Raw genomic sequence first — 17,170 nt, 5'->3', positions numbered from 1 at the left:
ACCGGCCCTAATACAGAAATGGTTTATTCTCTGCAACAGTGTTTTTTTTGTTTGTTTTTTTGTATCATGATCCCTGCCAACAAAATAATAGGAAAACAAAACCAGCGGCTTTTTCATCATGGCATTGTGCTGAAATGATTTTCCAGCATTTTGTTAGCCAGCTTTAACACATCAACTCTGCATAATATACATTTTCTTAGTCAGCACCTCTTGGCTGCTATACATTTGTTATAAATACTAAAAGCAAATGTATTAAAGTTCAATTTATATTTTCTTTATGATTAAATTAAAATGTTTATTTTAGTCAGGTAAAGCTGGATTGCATATTATTTATACCATTTTTAGCTAGCAGGTAATGTTTTGGTCTCCTCTCCACATGTTTTCCTTGTCTTGTTACCTCATGTTGTAAAAATCCTTTTGATTACAGAGATCAATGGCTCCAGCCTAAAGCAAGCCATAGACAGAGCAATTTTCTTTCCTGCAACCATGGGTTGCAGGAAAGAAAATTACTTAATGCCCCATCAACACAGTCAGTGTTGATGGGGGGAATCCCTCCCACGGAACCATTGTGTTCTCCCTGCAGGGAAGCCGTCCCTCCCGGGAGAACATCATGATTATCGTTAGTGGCTATAAGAGCCGCTAGCAATAATCACATGTAAAATCTGACAGGCTGGTTGTACCCAAGTTGATCATTCGATCAACTTGGGTACATTCAGCCTACCTATACGTGGTAGCAGCCAAATCCTGCTTAACCGTCTGACCGGATTTACTTTGCACACACAAGTGGGACAGTCAGAGGAATGATTAAAACCTTTTTGGTTGGCTCATCTATACACAGCATTGATTTCTCTTGTTCGGTTCTGCAGGCTGAAACAGAAAAATTAAACTATCCTTTCATTCATGCAAAACAACATAGATGGAGTCATATCCACTGCCAGCTATTGTATTTAAGTAGTTGCAGCTAATGAAATAAAGGAACATTGACTGCATCTGATAGAATGCAGTCACTTTTTTGCCAACAATATTCCTCTGGCTGAATCAATTTTTTAATCAACATTTGTTGTGCTGGATGCTGCTTTTAGGGACATCCATAGCTCAAGTTTTGGCAGATTCAGAAGGAATTGGCCCAACATTTGAGCCTTCTATGGCCAGCTTTCAGTTCAAATACCTTGCAGCAGAGCCAAGTTACATGACCTCTCAAAGTCAAGTATCTGGCCTCTTCTTCAGTCCCAGAGTGCTCCCTGCAGTGTTATGCAGAGTACTTACTACATCCTGCATTTTTTTAATAAAGTGTAAAATGCAGTTCTAATATAAAGTAACCACTGAAGTGACTAGTGGTATACCTCCATTATGTTTAAATTGTGGTACTAATATATTAAAGGAGACCCAATCACCAATGCTGTTTTCCATTTGTACTCCATGTATAGCACATCTCGCTGCAGTGTCCTACAATAGTTAGCCAGCATTGATGGATTCCAGTTCCCCTGATATCATTTTTAAATTGCAGCAATGTCCCAATGAGACTTTTCACTATGTTCATCACTGACTGCACCTAGATTTTCAGGAAAGAAGTCCAAGTATGAATGCAGAAAATTAATCTTCAGTAACATGTTGCACTTCTTGGTCTTTGTATGCTGTAGTAAGTTTGTCAACCAAGCTAAGAGTATTCTAAACGACATCCTTTATTGCTTTCCAGGAGATTTTCTCTAGCTCTACTAACAGATCTTTGAACTTGTTAGTCATTGATAAACGTATCCGATCTATGGACCAACCTTAATGCCTTCTTTAATCTTGGCATCAGTTATTCTTAGAAACCTCTGCCTTGGATAAGCCTTCACCTTCCTTGTTCATCGCTTTTACAAAACTTTTCTTCAGTCTGAGTTTTATGTGAAACAAAGACAAAAATATTTTTGTCGGGTCAACAAGCGGTTCATGTGCCCTGTTTTTGTCCTGGAACCAAATTCAGAGTGGTAGTTTCTTTTAAATGTAACGCGGCTCTCTTGCATGGCTTTCCATTTTGCATATATAACAATAGTACTTGGTATATCCAATCGGTTTTCCAAGCAGCATAGTCACTACTTTTAGATGTTAACAGATATTCCATTTGTATTTGGTATTGTCAGAATGTTTATACTGCTCTGATATAAGTGTCTATTTATGCAAATAAGCAAAGATCTGTAAGTTAGGAGAATCTCTACTTATTTCCATAAATCATAAAAATGCAAGATCGTTACACTAGAAAGTGACACTAAACTGAAGATAGAGGATACAATTCTGTGCAAAAATATATATATTTATTAAATACTTCAGTGCAAAATAAAATGTCAAAAATGTAATTGATGATAAACACGTTTCAATAAAATGCAATAAAATATATCACAAAGGTAATATGAGAATAAAATCAAAGAAGATTATCTCAGAATGATAAAATGATCATAACCAAGGACTTTTAAAGATGATTGACAGTCTACATAAAAGATGGTAACCGATATGACAGATTTGACATGTGACTTCTCTCATCCAACAGATATTCAATTTCTATGTTTTAAATACATTTGCATGGATCAACATTGTTGGACCACGCCTTAAAAAGTCCAAATTGTTTTGATAAAATATGTTTCTATTTAGTTAACCTACCATAAAGAATACAACATAACTGAACCATTTTACTAAAAGCCAGAATCAGCTTAAAATCCCAAGATAAAAGAATTAAACCAATCATACTGCAGTTAGAATGATTTAACTTCAAATCTTGATGCTAACAGATTAGGTGATGGATCAGTTAGGTGCATCCAAATAAGGCAGATCAAATATCTATAGGAAGAATAGGAACATACTTTACCAGCCAAATCTTATTGTCTGAGAAGTCACGTTGCCTTGGTTACAGGATCAATTGTCACCCATGAGTTTCAGAACTTCCTCACAATCTTTCCACTCCTCAGCTCTCAGCCCTCTCTCTCTAGCTGACTAGAACTTTTAAACCCCCCTGAAGTGTGGGCGGGGATCTCATTACCATATAATCTCCACGTCACTAAAAGCATCTAATTACTATAATCAATTATTGGAAATTAAAATTAAACAACCACTAGGGGCAATGTTGTATTACTTATTAGATTCAGTATAAAATATGTCATAACATACAATAGCGCACTATTAAAGATAACCTATGACCTAAGACTAGTTCAATGATTTAAATCACTTGTCTGTGTCTTATACTATCAAAAAAAGCGTCTGGCTTGTAGGATTTATATTACCTAGCCCAGTCCAAAGTAATTCTTATATAAACACTCCTACCACATGCCTTAAAATGCAGTAATTAGTTACAAGATACATATGTCCTTACACTTAATAGAAAAGTATTCTAAGTAAGATTTGTTATTAAGCAAAAATATAAACCCAACATATGGTATACAGATAATTTCTAAATATGTATATGCCTTACATAATATAATGACATGATTATTGCTAATATCGTCTCACACATAATAATGTATCTTTAAAAAATATAGTCTAAATTAACCTATTGTTCATCTTTAAAATACAGACAATTAAGGAGATATCACGCCCTTAACATCTGGTATAGCGTCAGGCTGACTGGGTCTTATCTAAAAGAACGTCAGTTTTCCACTTATTTATGACAAAAGAAAACAGAAATATCTGCTGAAATTATAAGACCCTATTGTAAGAGAAATTTTGTTTAACAAGTACATATGAACTTTCATTCACCTCCAAACAAGATGGAAGCTGCACTGTTCAAAATCTATATGCATAAGATGGAATATACATGGCTTTTTAAATCCATTTTTTTTTCTATTCTTTAATCACCCCAATAAACCTGACAGTATACAGGATGTGCTTCAACAACAGTTTACAATGTTATTTCATATGTGCAGCATAACCAACAGGTATTGAAAGGTATATATTGCCAATTTGTAAAAACAAAGCCTTGAGGCTTAACACTGATGAATAAATAAAGATGCCATTCTAGTGGGTCATGCTCACAAACCAAAGCCATGAAGAAACTGTCAATTTCGGTACAGAAAACAAAGTTGTCAATCTGTGCAAAGGAATTTGTTAAACTATCTTGGTGGCTTTGAAAGACAGAAATGTTTGTACCTGGTGATAGAAAACACTATTGTTGCAGTCTTGAGCCCAGGAGTTCTGCCTTTGACTTTGACAAATTGAGGTCCCTGACCAGGTCATTTATTTCTGACTGTGGTATAAGACGAGGCATACCAGACATACACAGTTCAAAGTCCAGATCGTTGTCACTATGCCTGCTTGGCTGATACATTGTAGCATTTTCATCAGTTTTGTCTAAGCTCCATTTCTCTAGTGGTTTCCAGACTGGCACACTATCATATGGCATTGCTCTCTGCTGAAGGCAGATTCGGGTATTTAGATGGTTTATTTTTACCAGAGAAACCAGAGACATTGATCAGAGAGAAGTAGCCGTCTGCCACATGGTTGTTCTATTCTCTCCATATCTTTGAGACAGCAAACAGCATTGACTTCCAAATTCCTCTGAGCCAAGCTCGAAGATAGACAGTCTTGCACTTCAAATGTGAGCTGTCCATGCCCAATCTTACAACCAAAGTACAGTTCATCTGCTTTACGTTCAGTCATGGTTCGCTCTTGCGGGTTAAAGTGGTTGTTAAGCCTCTTAAATGAAGTGCCCAGTATAATGTGTGTTTTTTTTTAATAAGCCTCTGTATATTTTTTATATATATATATATATATATATATATATATATATATATATATATATATATATATATATATATATATATATATATATATATATATATATATATAATTTTTTTTTTTTTTATAGTGCCGATTGGTGCTCACGTGACCGCCTGCCGTCTTCCTCGCTAGGTCTGATAACTATAGTGGGAGGGGCTGAGAATCCCTTGCTGACATCAGCCAGGAGGAGGGGAGACGCAGGTGGTCACGTGAGTGCCAAGTGGCGCTCTGAAATAAGGTATACAGCGGCTTATTTTTTTAAAAAACACATACGCTGGAGCACATCATTTGATATAACAGAAGAGATTGTAACAATAGACTCAGAAATGATAGCAGCAGGGGGGGGTAGAGAGCACAGAGAAGAGACAGCGGATGATAGAGGCACGTAAACAGACCATGGTGTTAGGGCTCATTAGCGATGATAAACTGTGGTCAGTTGACAGAGGGGAGGGCAGGATTACTAGGTATTTTAGATTATACAAGGGGCCTCACGACACAGCACAAGAACTGTGCTGTAAAAAATGCTTTAAAGAAACTGGATCAATATTTTTTTTTCTTTTTTCAGAGTTACAACCACTTAAGCATGTACATGCCACAAATGAAGCAGAACATTTCACGACTGTTCTGACATTGGCAAGCCCTTTCTGCTGTCACCAATCATCCTATAACTGGATTACTTGTTACATACTGTAAATTACATGGTAATAGACAATGCTATGTCTTTAAACAATTGCATCAAGATACATAGAAACTGATATCAACTAAAAGGGTAGCATCTATGCATGCTAGCTACTTAAGGCTCCATTCACATCTGAGCGTATTGTTTTTTTCAGGCGTTTTGTTTCTTTTTTTTTAGCTTTTTTTCAGGCGTTTTTTCTTTAGCTTTTTTTTGCAGGTGTTCGGAGGCAGGCATTGACATCTAACAAAAACGCTTGTAATCTACCAAAAAAGAAGCTCATGTACTTTTTTGAGCTTCAGGCGTTTTGCTTTAGGCGACAAAACGCTCATATGTGAACAGGGGCAATTGAAATGAATAGGATTTTGCTTGTTGGGCGTTTTGAGACTTTAGAGATGAGCGTTTTACGAGCTGAAAAACGCTCAGATCCTTATAATCTTTCCAGGCAGCATCCATACAGCCTAAGCATGCCCAAACTGTACCAGTTCCACAAATGTTATAAACAGTATATGCGGAGTGCATGCCTGGATATGCAAAGCATCTTTTAATGCACGCAAAAATATAAACTTAAAATCTAGTTTAAGAATTGCAAAAACAGAAGATTTTTTTTAAAACGTTATGCGATAGTTTAAAGCAATGTTAACCCCAAATCCAAAAATGTAATCTATTGCAGCCTACTAATCATTAGATGTGGTGGCTGTGTTCGTTTTTTTTTTTTTTTTTTTTATCCCCCCTTCTGTTTTCACCTGGCAATCTTGCCAGTGACACACCTCCTATATTACAGGGCCTACACTCTTACATAGTTGCATAGTCAGGTTGAAAAAAGACACAAGTCCATCTGGCTCAACCAATAAAAACAAAAAAAAAAAAAAAAACAGTAAAGATAACCCATCAATACAATCCCATATACACAATCCTATACCCGCAGTTGATCCAGGGAGGACAAAAAAACCCCCAGCAAAGCATGATCCAATTTGCTACAGCAGGGGAAAAAATTCCTTCCTGATCCCCCGAGAGGCAATCAGATATTCCCTGGATTAACTTTACCTATAAATATTAGTACCCATTTATATTATGTACACCCAGGAAAGAATCCAGGCCTTTTTTTTTTTAAAGCAATCTAATCTAACTCTGGATGAGAGAGCACCTTTTGAAAAGCAGCATTGTTAGTCTATGGGGGTAAGTTAGTGTTAGATATACTAGCAGATTTAGATACAATAAAAAAAATTGAAGCCAAATTCCAGCCAACATGTTTTAAGCGGTTACAGCAACATCTTCATTTTGGGATGAGGGTTTACATAAATAAAAGCTGATCATTGTAAGCATCCTGTCAATGTTCAATGGTTCAACCTTTTTACCTTGGAGGAATCGCAAAACATTTGAGAACAAATGTTCACATCAACTCATGGAACATTGGTGTGATCAGTATATTGCAACATAGGGCTGGGCGATTTTGCCTAAAAAAAAAAATCTTCGTTTTTTTAAAGAAAAATTCGAGTTTCGATTCGATTTTCGATTTTTTTTCCAATGTACTTAAAAAATGACTGCAGACATCAGATATAGTGTCAAAAGTGCAACTTTATTGCTATTTTAACTCCTCAAGAGTTAAAATGCGTAGAATCCCAAAACAAAAAGTAAACGAGGCTCTGTCATTCAACAATTTCAAGCTTTAACCCAGGTTTAAGCAAAACTAAAGTGCAACAACTTCACAGTAGCTTAAATTTTCTGTTCAAGACAGATAATTACAAATTTTGTAACATATAACATTACACAATTAAAAAAATAAACTCTTTTCAGTGTGAACTGTGAATATAAAAAATGAAACATGCCTGTGGCAAACATATAGCCTGCTCAAAGAGTGAACAAAACAAATGTAAACTAAGTTATCTATAACAACAAAACACGTGCTTGTTAGATCTCTGAAACATTGTGCATGCTCAGAGTCATTCTAAACATTTTTTGCAAGAAAGATGAGCCTGTCCACAACCTCTGGCTTAAGGCAGGCCCGGTTGCAGGTAACTATTCCCCCACCCACACTAAATACCCTCTCTGAAGGGGCACTAGTGGCTGGAATAGAAAGATATTTTTTAGCCAGTAAGCTTAGCCTTGGAAAGTTGGGCTGATGCAGCTTCCACCATTCAAGAGGATCTGTGTCTGGCTCTATGTCTGGAATAAGTAAATACGTTGCAAGCTCAGTCTCAATTTTAGCTTTCTCAGATTGTGGGTGTGGCGTGGTGGATGGTGCACTGTTTTTAAAGAAGGCACCCAGAGTCATTTTCTTTTTTGGTGGCAATGGTGGTGGGGTGTTCTTCTCTTGAACAGCTGAGGGACCAGCTTCCTCTGTGGTAGAATTGCAGAGAGCAGAGATCTCAGACACCGCTTTTTTGACAACTTCCAATTTGCTAGTATCAATGTAGGTTGTACGGAACCTCGGGTCTAAAAGTGTGGCTATGTCCAAAAGTTCCTCTTTCTCCAAATCAGAGTATTTACTTTCGAGGTAACGCATGATGTCAGCTTTGATTGTTTTTGTTAGCTCCAAATCTTCCTCCTCTCGCAGGAGGAGACTTGTTTTAAACAAATGCAGCACTGGTTTGATGCATGACACACTGACATGATTCCCCTGACAGTGCATCAGTGAAGTCCTGGAGAGGTTTCACTGCTTTGTTGGTGGCTTCTAATACTTCCAAATCTTGCCACGTGGGAACAAGATGACGCGTTTTCTTGTCCGCACCCAGGACACGAGTTATTGCCTTCTCTTGCTCAAGAAAGCGCTCAATCATCTTTTGACGAGACCCCCAACGTGTTGGGGATTCTGAGATCAAAAGATGCTGGGGAAGTCCAAGCTCAGCCTGCAACTCTGTCATGTCTCGCCTTTTTTTCCAGCTGTAGGAGAAGGCTGATACAGCTTTTTTGCAGACCCCTATGGCCCGATCGATCCTTGGATCCTTTACACCATTCTCTGTAATAAATGTGAAAAGATATTTAGTATATTTTATGTAACAGTTCTGTCTATTTAAATTATGAGCAAACAGTACTTTACAATGTGCAAGTGCAAGTATTGTGCACCTATTTATTCTTACACCAACTCTTACCTATAGCATTGTGGAGTCTGTGGCCAAAACACTGCAAGCTGGGCCAGTTGTTGTCTTTAAGGGCTTTTATGATGTTGGTGCCACTATCTGTTGTCATGCAGACGAGTTGTTCCTCCGAAAGTCCCCAGGAGCTGAGAGCGTCTTTTAAGCCATGGGCAATTATGTCACCAGTGTGGTTGTCGGGGAAATACGCTGTCTGAAGGCAGATGCTGCGCAGAGTCCAACTAGTGTTGATGTAGTGAACCGTCAGACTCAGATATGGCTGCATCGTCCGGCTGGACCACAGGTCTGTTGTGGCTGAGAAAAACTGCATCTCCTCCATCTCACTGCGGATCTTTTCCCGAGTTGTATTGTATAGGTGAGGCAGCGCAACTTCGGCAAAATACTTGCGACTGGGGACAACGTACCTCGCATCTAATGCTTTCATCATGTGATTAAAGCCTCGCTTTTCGACAGAATAAATTGGCAGCATGTCTGTGGCAATATAATACGTGATCGCCTCTGTAATCGCTTTCCATCGCGCTCCGTTCTTATCATAAGGCACACAGTTTGTAAAGCTCTCAGGAAGTGTAGTTTGCTTTTTAGCAGCAATAGTAGCCTTAGTAGGTGTGCTAGAGGAGCTGTTTTCGCTACGGAGCCGGCTGCACTTCTCCCATTCTTCGCGATGTTTATTCCTCAGGTGCTGGAAAAGATTTGTTGTACTGCTGCTTCCAGTAGCAACAGCCTTGAAACATATTTTGCAGCAAGGCTTCGTCTGTGTATTGTCTGCTGCATCAAAACCAAACCAGTTCCAAATTACAGAATTACCTGTGCCTTTCTTTGGAAGTAGTTCTTTGCTAGTGCTAGTAGTACTACATGCTGCCATGTTGTTAATTTTTTGACTGTGTTGTTCTTTTAATAGACTACTAGACATAGACAGTAAAAGAAGACGCGGGGGCGTCGCGCTGAGCGGGGAGGGAGGAGAGCTCACTGTGTTGAGGGAGGACTGAGGAAGGAGAAGCACTGTATATGTGTGTCTGACGGACCACCGCCGCGCCTGGATGTTGTGACGTCAGCTGCGGGCGGTGCGTCTGTACAGGGGCTGCGGCGCTGCGATAGGTACAGTCAGTGACAGTCCAGAGAACAAGTCCACAGTCAGTAACCGGCCACCTTTTTTTGACTTTGACTTGTTTGAAACTCTGAAAGTAACTATTTTTTTGAGTTTTTTCAAAAATAGTTTTTTCTGCCTTGTGCAGCCAGCCCCCGCGTAACAACACACACCCTGGGCCTGCCCTTGGCTCCAGTCCAGCCAGCTCCTAGTCCACAGGAACGTTTATTTTGAAACAATTTTTTTTTTTTTTTATTAAATGACCTTTTTTTTTTCAACTTAGCTTGCAAGTTGCAATACAGAGGCTTTTCTGGCGTCCTAGTAGACCAGGGGCACCTTTGGGTACACAACCTTTTTTTGGTTTGAATTTGAAAGGGGTTTACCGTTTTTTTTTGTTTAACTCGAGTTTTGTACAATACTAGCCAGCCAGTGCCACCTACTAGCCACCGAACTCCCCACTGCCGCGCCTGGATGTGACCTCAGCTGCGGGGGCGGGCGGTGCGTCTGTACAGGCCAGGGCTGCGGCGCGCTGTGATAGGTACAGACAGTCTCCCCGGCCTGGATGTGACGTCAGCTGCGGGGCGGGCGGTGCGTCTGTACAGGCCGGGGCTGCGGCGTGCTGTGATGATCACAGCGCGCCGCAGCCCCGGCCTATACAGACGCACCGCCCACCCCGCAGCTGACGTCACATCCAGGCCGGGGACTGTACCTATCACAGCGCGCCGCAGCCCCGGCCTGTACAGATGCACCGCCCGCCCCGCAGCCGACGTCACATCCAGGCGCGGCGGTGGGGAGTTCGGTGGCTAGTAGTGGCTAGTATTATACAGAAAAACTCGAGTTTGACAAAAAAAAACTGTTGCAAGCCAAAAAATCGATAAATCGATTTATCGCCCAGCCCTATTGCAACATATTACAACAGTTATTTTTAGAAAATGTATTCAATAATAGAAGTATTAAAACTTATCTATTTAATGTAAAAGTTGTTGTTTTTTCGGCACAGTTGCTCATTTCTGGGTCATAATTGAGATAACCAATGTGCATGGCAGAAGCAGGGCAGGGTACAGGAGGTCAGCACGGCAAAATATAGGGATCAGAAGTGCAGAGCAAAGGGAGTCAGGAGGGAAGATTACATGGGAGAATGGCAGGAATAGTTTCTTTCTGATGCAGAGCAATACACGTAAGCAGCTGTGATAGTCCTTGTTCCAGCCTGCTGTTCCCTGCTAGCCCTCCTCTCTCCTTCATTACATGTGATGTCACATTAAAGCACCTGGGATGGACAGGAGGAGAGGAGGGGCTGGCAGAGACACTAGTTGCTGAACCTACGGTTGAGAAACCCTGCTCTGACTGGTACATCTGCAGGAAAGCTTGTTCTGTTGAAAAACGGGTGAAAAAAGCCTAAAATGAAAACAAATGTAGCCATCACATCTAAGAATTGGTAAGCTGCAATATAATAAAGGTTTGCTTTTGGGTTTAATGCCACTGTAAATTACAGGCTTTTTTTTCACAATTGGCACCCAAAAGTGTTCAGGAAGCAAAACATTGTTCACTGTAACAAGCATAATGTTAAATGCACATATAATCCTAATGGAAGATTTTTGTTACAGGGCAGCACATGTGCGCCTGATCATATAACTATATGTGATTTCGGACTTCCGGCTGCAGGGGGCGCATGCCGCTTGCTGGTGCCGGGCACTTGATGTTTTTCAGAACCCACCAATTATTGACAATACACAGAGACCTGAGATTTTCCTATGTAAAGCAGGAAAATCTCCCTTCTGACAGGAGGGAAGGAAGGAATTCTGTGTTCCTGCAAAGCAGGGGACTAGAGTCCATTATTTCCCCTAGTAAAAGCAGCACACAGTTAACACAAAAACACTGGCTAGGCACACAGTTATACCCTCGCTGTTAACCCCTTCCCAGCCAGTCTCAGTACAGTGACTGTGCATATTTTTAGCACTGATCACTCTATTAGTGTCACTGGTTCCAGGCAAAGTGTCAGTCTCAGAATGTCTGCTGCAATATCACAGTCCCGCAAAAAGTCACTGATAGCCTCCATTACTAATAAATAAAAAAAATTCCATAAATATATATCATAGTTATTAGATGCTATAACGTTCACGTAAAACGTAAACTAATGGATATATGCTTATTGGGATTTTTTTTAACAAAAAAGTGTAGCAGAATACATATTAGCCTAAATTTATGAAGAATTTTATTTATTTTTTTTAAATTGGATGTGTTTTTTAGCAGAAAGTAAAACATTTTGTTTTTTTTGCTTTTTAATTGTCAGTGTTCTATAGCTCCTGTATAGCTATATTTTACTGAATTTAATTTAAATCGAACAATCTGACTGATTGACAGGAACGTCACTATACTTCATTTATTTCTATTGTTTATAAATGAGATTCAGTATTTTATCTTCATATAACTGGAAGAACATTCTTTAGAAAGAATTGATCAACCAATCCTTACTAGAAAGACAACATATGCTTTGAACTTGTACCATAGGGAACATCTCTGGATACCAGGATCAGCTACAGCAAAAGTTATACTTTTCTTGAAAAAGTAAAAGTAACGTATAGTCAAAAAAGGTATATAGATTTTTTTTTTTGTGTGTGTGTTTTTAAACGCACATGAGACAGTAAAGGCAGTGAGCTCAGTGTGCCAGCTTTGCTTGTGTTTGCTCTGTTGTGGCTGTTCTAAAAGCTGGAAGCAGAGGAACATCACATTTCTTTTTTTAGATAAGATGTGTACAGTTCCTTGAAAAAGTATCCATACCCCTTGAAATTTTCCACATTTTGTCATGATACAACCAAAAACGCAAATTTATTTTTTTGGGATTTTATGCGATAGCCCAACACAGTGGCACATAATTGTGAAGTAGAAGGAAAATCACAAATGGTTTTTGATTTTTCTTTTTACCAATAAATATCTGAAAAATGTGGTTGTATTCAACCCCCTTTACTCTGATACCCCTAACTAAAATCCAGTGGAACCAATTGCCTTAGGAAGTCACCTAATTAGTAAATAGAGCCAACCTGTGTACAATTTATTGTCAATATAAATACAGCGGATCTGTGAAGCGCTCAGAGGTTTGTTTGAGAATCTTAGTGAACAAACCGCATCATGAAGGCCAAGGAACACACCAGGCAGGTCAGGGATAAAGTTATGGAGAAGTTTAAAGCAGGCATAGGATATTAAAAAAAAATCCCAACTTTGAACATCTCAGGAAGCACTGTTCAATCCATCATCCCGAAAAATGGATAGAGTATGACACAACTGCAAAACAACTAAGACATGAGCTTCACCTAAACTGATAGGCCGGGCAAGCAGAGTATTAATCAAAGCAGCAGTCAAGAGGCCCATGGTAATTCTGGAGGAGCTGCAGAGATCCACAGCTGAGGTGGGAGAATATGTCCACAGGATAACTATTGTGCACTCCACATGGAAGAGTGACAAGAAGAAAGCCATAAGATTTCCCATTTTCAGTTTTTGAGAAGCCATGTGGGGGACACATCAAACATGTGGAAGAAGGTGCTCTGGTCAGATGAGACCAAAATTTAACGTTTTGGCCTCAAAGCAAAACGCTGTGTGGTGGAAAACTAAACCTGCACATCACCCTGAACACACCATCCCCACCATAAAACATGGTGGTGGTGGCATCATGTTGTGGGGATGCTTTTCTTCAGCAGGGACAGGAAAGCTGGTCAGAGTTAATGGGAAGATGGATGGAGCCAAATACAGGGCAATCTTAGAAGTAAACCTGTTAGACTTGCAAAAAACTTAAGACTGGGGCGGAGGTTTACCTTCCAGCAGGACAATGACCCTAAAAATACAGCCAGAGCTACAATAGAATAGTTTAGATCAAAGCATATTCATGTGTTATAATGGCCCAGTCAAAGTCCAGACCTAAATCCAATTGAGAATGTGGCAAGACTTGAAAATTGCTGTTCACAGATACTCTCCATCCAATCTGACAGAGCATGAGCTATTTTGCAAAGAATGGGCAAAAACGTCATTCTCTCTAGATGTGCAAAGCTGGTAGACACCTATCCAAAAAGACTTGCAGCTGTAATGGCAGCGAAAGGTGATTCTACAAAGTTTTGACTCAATTTAAATGCACGCGACACTTTTCTGATATTTATTTTCATTTTCCTTTCACTTCACAATTATGTGCCACTTTGTGTTGGTCTATGACCTAAAATCCCAATAAAATATATTTACATTGGTGGTAACATTTCAAGGAGTATAAATACTTTTTCAAGGCAATGTATGTAATTCAGTGAAATATAAAGTGCACAGTAATCGTAAAGTGATAAGAAATTGACTTTCTGTGATGGATCAAGGATTACCCCAAATTTTTTAGATTGTATGCATTATCACAGCCCTGGGCACTATAATAATGTTGAATCAAGTTGTCAAGTATTTAACCATTTTCTGTCCAAGTGTTAAAAAATCTGACAGTAATTGTACAGTTAGTCTGCTTTGAGCTCATTTTAACTAAGGTAATCATTAATTTCAACTAATGTGATGAGTCTAAAAAAGGGGCAGGTGTATTAAATTCAGTCAGAGTAGGATGTCCACAGGGATTTTAGTGGGAGATCGTTATGTAATTCTGCTGGTTTCATGGTCTCTGAAGACCTCTTACATGTTTTTAGCATAGAAATTTGATACGCCTATTCTAAAAGAAAATCATGGTGCAAAGCCTTATTAATAAAATATTGGCTATGTTTCAGGTTCAGTGAATCTGTTGTAAAGGAAACAAAGGCCATATAACACAAGTACCTGGTAAACCAATACCAACCCCTTGCTTGTTCATTTGTATGGTTTTCTTTTCATTCAGCTCTGATGGATCACATCCTGCCTTTTATCACTAGCTAGGAAAAATGTCCAAATCTGCAAAGAGCAGGGGTCACTGGTCACTTTCTTTGTGATCATACTGCATGTGATTGGCATCATTTGGCTAAAATTTCTGCAAAAGAACATTATATTGGAATAAAGCTGAAAAATTGCAAGTCATGACCGCTAAAGCCTGGTACATTCTTTTAAGGGCTGTACACACAGGCCGAATGTAGGCCGGCATTGGCCGGTTAATTTGAAACTGCGCGACATTTGACCTGTGTGTATGGCAGCCTGTCCAACAGAATTTAAAGGGGCCTGACCGAAAAAGGTCTGCCAATCAGCAACCCAATGGCTGAGAGCGCTGACCAGTGGGGTGAGGGTACAGTCAAAACACAATAGCTCAGTGTGAAAGGTCGCTAACATCGGATAGTTAGTACAGCGACTCCTTTCCAAGCTCTGCAGTTTTTTTTATCGTTCAGTGTGTACTAGGCTTAACAGGGTGTTTTTTTTAATCGTTCAAGCCAGCGGGCTGAACGAGAAAAAACTGAGGAATTTGGAAGGAGTTGTCAGTACAGTGATTTCCCTGCTAAGCTATTTTGTCCTGACAGGGGGACCGCACCCCCCCCCCACCCAGAACACACCGGCCTTTGGATGCGAGCGCTGATCGGATGCTGGTTTTCTAACATTCATGTGTAACAGGTTGTTGTACACATGGGCTGAATGTCGGACAGTTTCTGTTGAAACTGCAACTATGAGCCGATGTTTGGGTACCAGGCTTAATATAACCAAAACAACATAGTATAGTATTTGTTGAAAGTCAGTGGAACCTAAGACCTTAGTTTGGTTCCAACTACAATTTCCAAGGAGGGGCTACAATTGTTTGATCTTCGCAGTCTTCAGGTGTATGAGGGCTACATGTTATCAATTTCTGTACCACTTTCTGCTCTGTATATTCCCAATCGCAACTAAATGTATTATTAAAATATTGACTATAACATTATATATCAATTTTCTGAATAACATTTATCAGTGTGTGTTCTATTTCTGGTGTGACTTCCCTTGCTTTTTTTCTAACCCCTGCATCAGGTGATAATGCACTTACCAATGCTTGAAAACCTGGAGCATTTGCTGGGGTCTAGTTTGAGACTGTTGTCATATTATTATTATCATCCATTATTAATTTAAAGTAATCTGATCATTTGTGTGTGTTTTTAATTCAATCAACAGGAGGAACAAGCTGCCAAAATTAAGGCAGAGAAGATTCGAGTAGCTCTTGAAAAAATTAAAGAAGCTCAAGTAAAAAAGGTGAATGCAGTGGAAAGTAGACTGGAGTATATTAGCAGCTCAGATTCATACACAATATATTTTATCAACTGCTAGACTACCAAATGCTTGTTTCCTTTTTTTTGAACTATCAAAGGGTTGGTTGCAGTGAAAAAAGTGTGTTTCTCTTTGGTTTATTGACGGACACAGCTCCTGGTCTTCTTAAAGCGGTTGTATCCCGCTTTTTGACACTTTTACCTACAGGTAAGCCTATAATAAGGCTTACCTGTAGGTACAAATAATATCTCCTAAACCAGCACGGTTTAGGAGATATTTACAGTGCATGCAGCCGCTCGTGCGAGCGGCGCATGCGCTCTGAAGGTCCGGGGGGACCTTCAATTAACTTGCCGGGAGCTTGCCGGAAAAATCACTCCCGCGCATCGTCATCACGGCTCCGGCCAATCAGCGCGCTGGAGCCGTCTCTTCCGGCCAATCAGCGCGCCGGAGCCGCCGAACCCGGAAGAGACGACGAGGGATCATGGCAGCGCCCTCATCGATGTCCGGGGGTCCGTGTCGGGGCTTCGTTTTAAGGTAAGTTAAACATAATGGGCTAGTATGTGATGCATACTAGCTCATTATGCCTTTGTCTTGCAGGTTTTTTTTTTTTATTTTTTTTTTTTATAGGGTTTACAACCGCTTTAAACATTGTTATACTACCCCCTACAGGACTAAGACACTAGGCAGAAAAAAAAGTCTGGCTACGCCTATGGGCAGTCCTAGGGGGTATACTCACTCTCTCTGCTATGGAGGTTCAGTTTTTTTTTTTTTTTTTTTTATGCCTAGTCAGTAGTAAGGACCTAGTTCCCTGCTGGGATCTCTGGTCCTGGCAATTTTTTTTTTTTTTTTTTAGATATATTTTTTCTCCTGGTTTTTTGAGGTGAGATCTACAATCAACCGGCCAACGGGCTGGATAATCTAGATCCAGTGATCACCCCAGTCTGACCAACGACGTGTGCAGACCTCAGCTCCGAGCTAGGTCATCTGCGACATAGCCCCACCGGACGGGGGCTTACAACCTGGTCTTGGCCTGATTCGCAATCATCCTCCTCGCCGACAGCCCCCATTTAGATGGGGAGGGGGTTCTGTCTGGAGCGGTGTCCGCCTGGTTCCTGGTATGGTAAGTATCTGTCCCCCCACTCCCCCTGGAGGGTTTTGGGGTGGACGTGGGCCCCTCCATATGATGGTTGGATCCCCGGGTTCTCCTCTTTCCCGCCAGGAACCCCCCCTTCATATGTCCCCCATCCTACCCCTCCCCCTCAACTTATGCTGGAGCTGTGTGGGTGGTCTGGCCCACCTCATGGGGTGGGGGCAGGGCGCTATGCTGGCAGTGGGGGGTGTCCTGCTTGTTCTTGAGACCTAGAGATTTATCTTGGGTCCCTGGGAGCCTTATGGTGCTGCAATGAA

The 17,170-nt window shown here is 40.2% G+C and overlaps 1 protein-coding gene across 4 annotated transcripts in view; it reads left to right on the top strand.

Annotated features, from left to right (window-relative positions):
• The window catches only part of RAPH1 (Ras association (RalGDS/AF-6) and pleckstrin homology domains 1), a 330,513-nt gene that overhangs the window by 215,119 nt on the left and 98,224 nt on the right, over positions 1-17,170 (top strand). For all 4 annotated transcript variants that reach the window (XM_082260726.1, XM_082260725.1, XM_082260727.1 and 1 more), the window contains one exon: positions 15,671-15,748. In XM_082260726.1, coding sequence (XP_082116852.1) covers positions 15,671-15,748 — 78 coding nt within the window. The remainder of the gene's footprint in view (positions 1-15,670; positions 15,749-17,170) is intronic.

This window comes from Pelophylax lessonae, assembly GCF_965119305.1.
Source record: "Pelophylax lessonae genome assembly, chromosome: 6".
NCBI classification, from domain to species: domain Eukaryota; kingdom Metazoa; phylum Chordata; class Amphibia; order Anura; family Ranidae; genus Pelophylax; species Pelophylax lessonae.
This window is presented reverse-complemented; position numbering and strand designations above follow the sequence as displayed.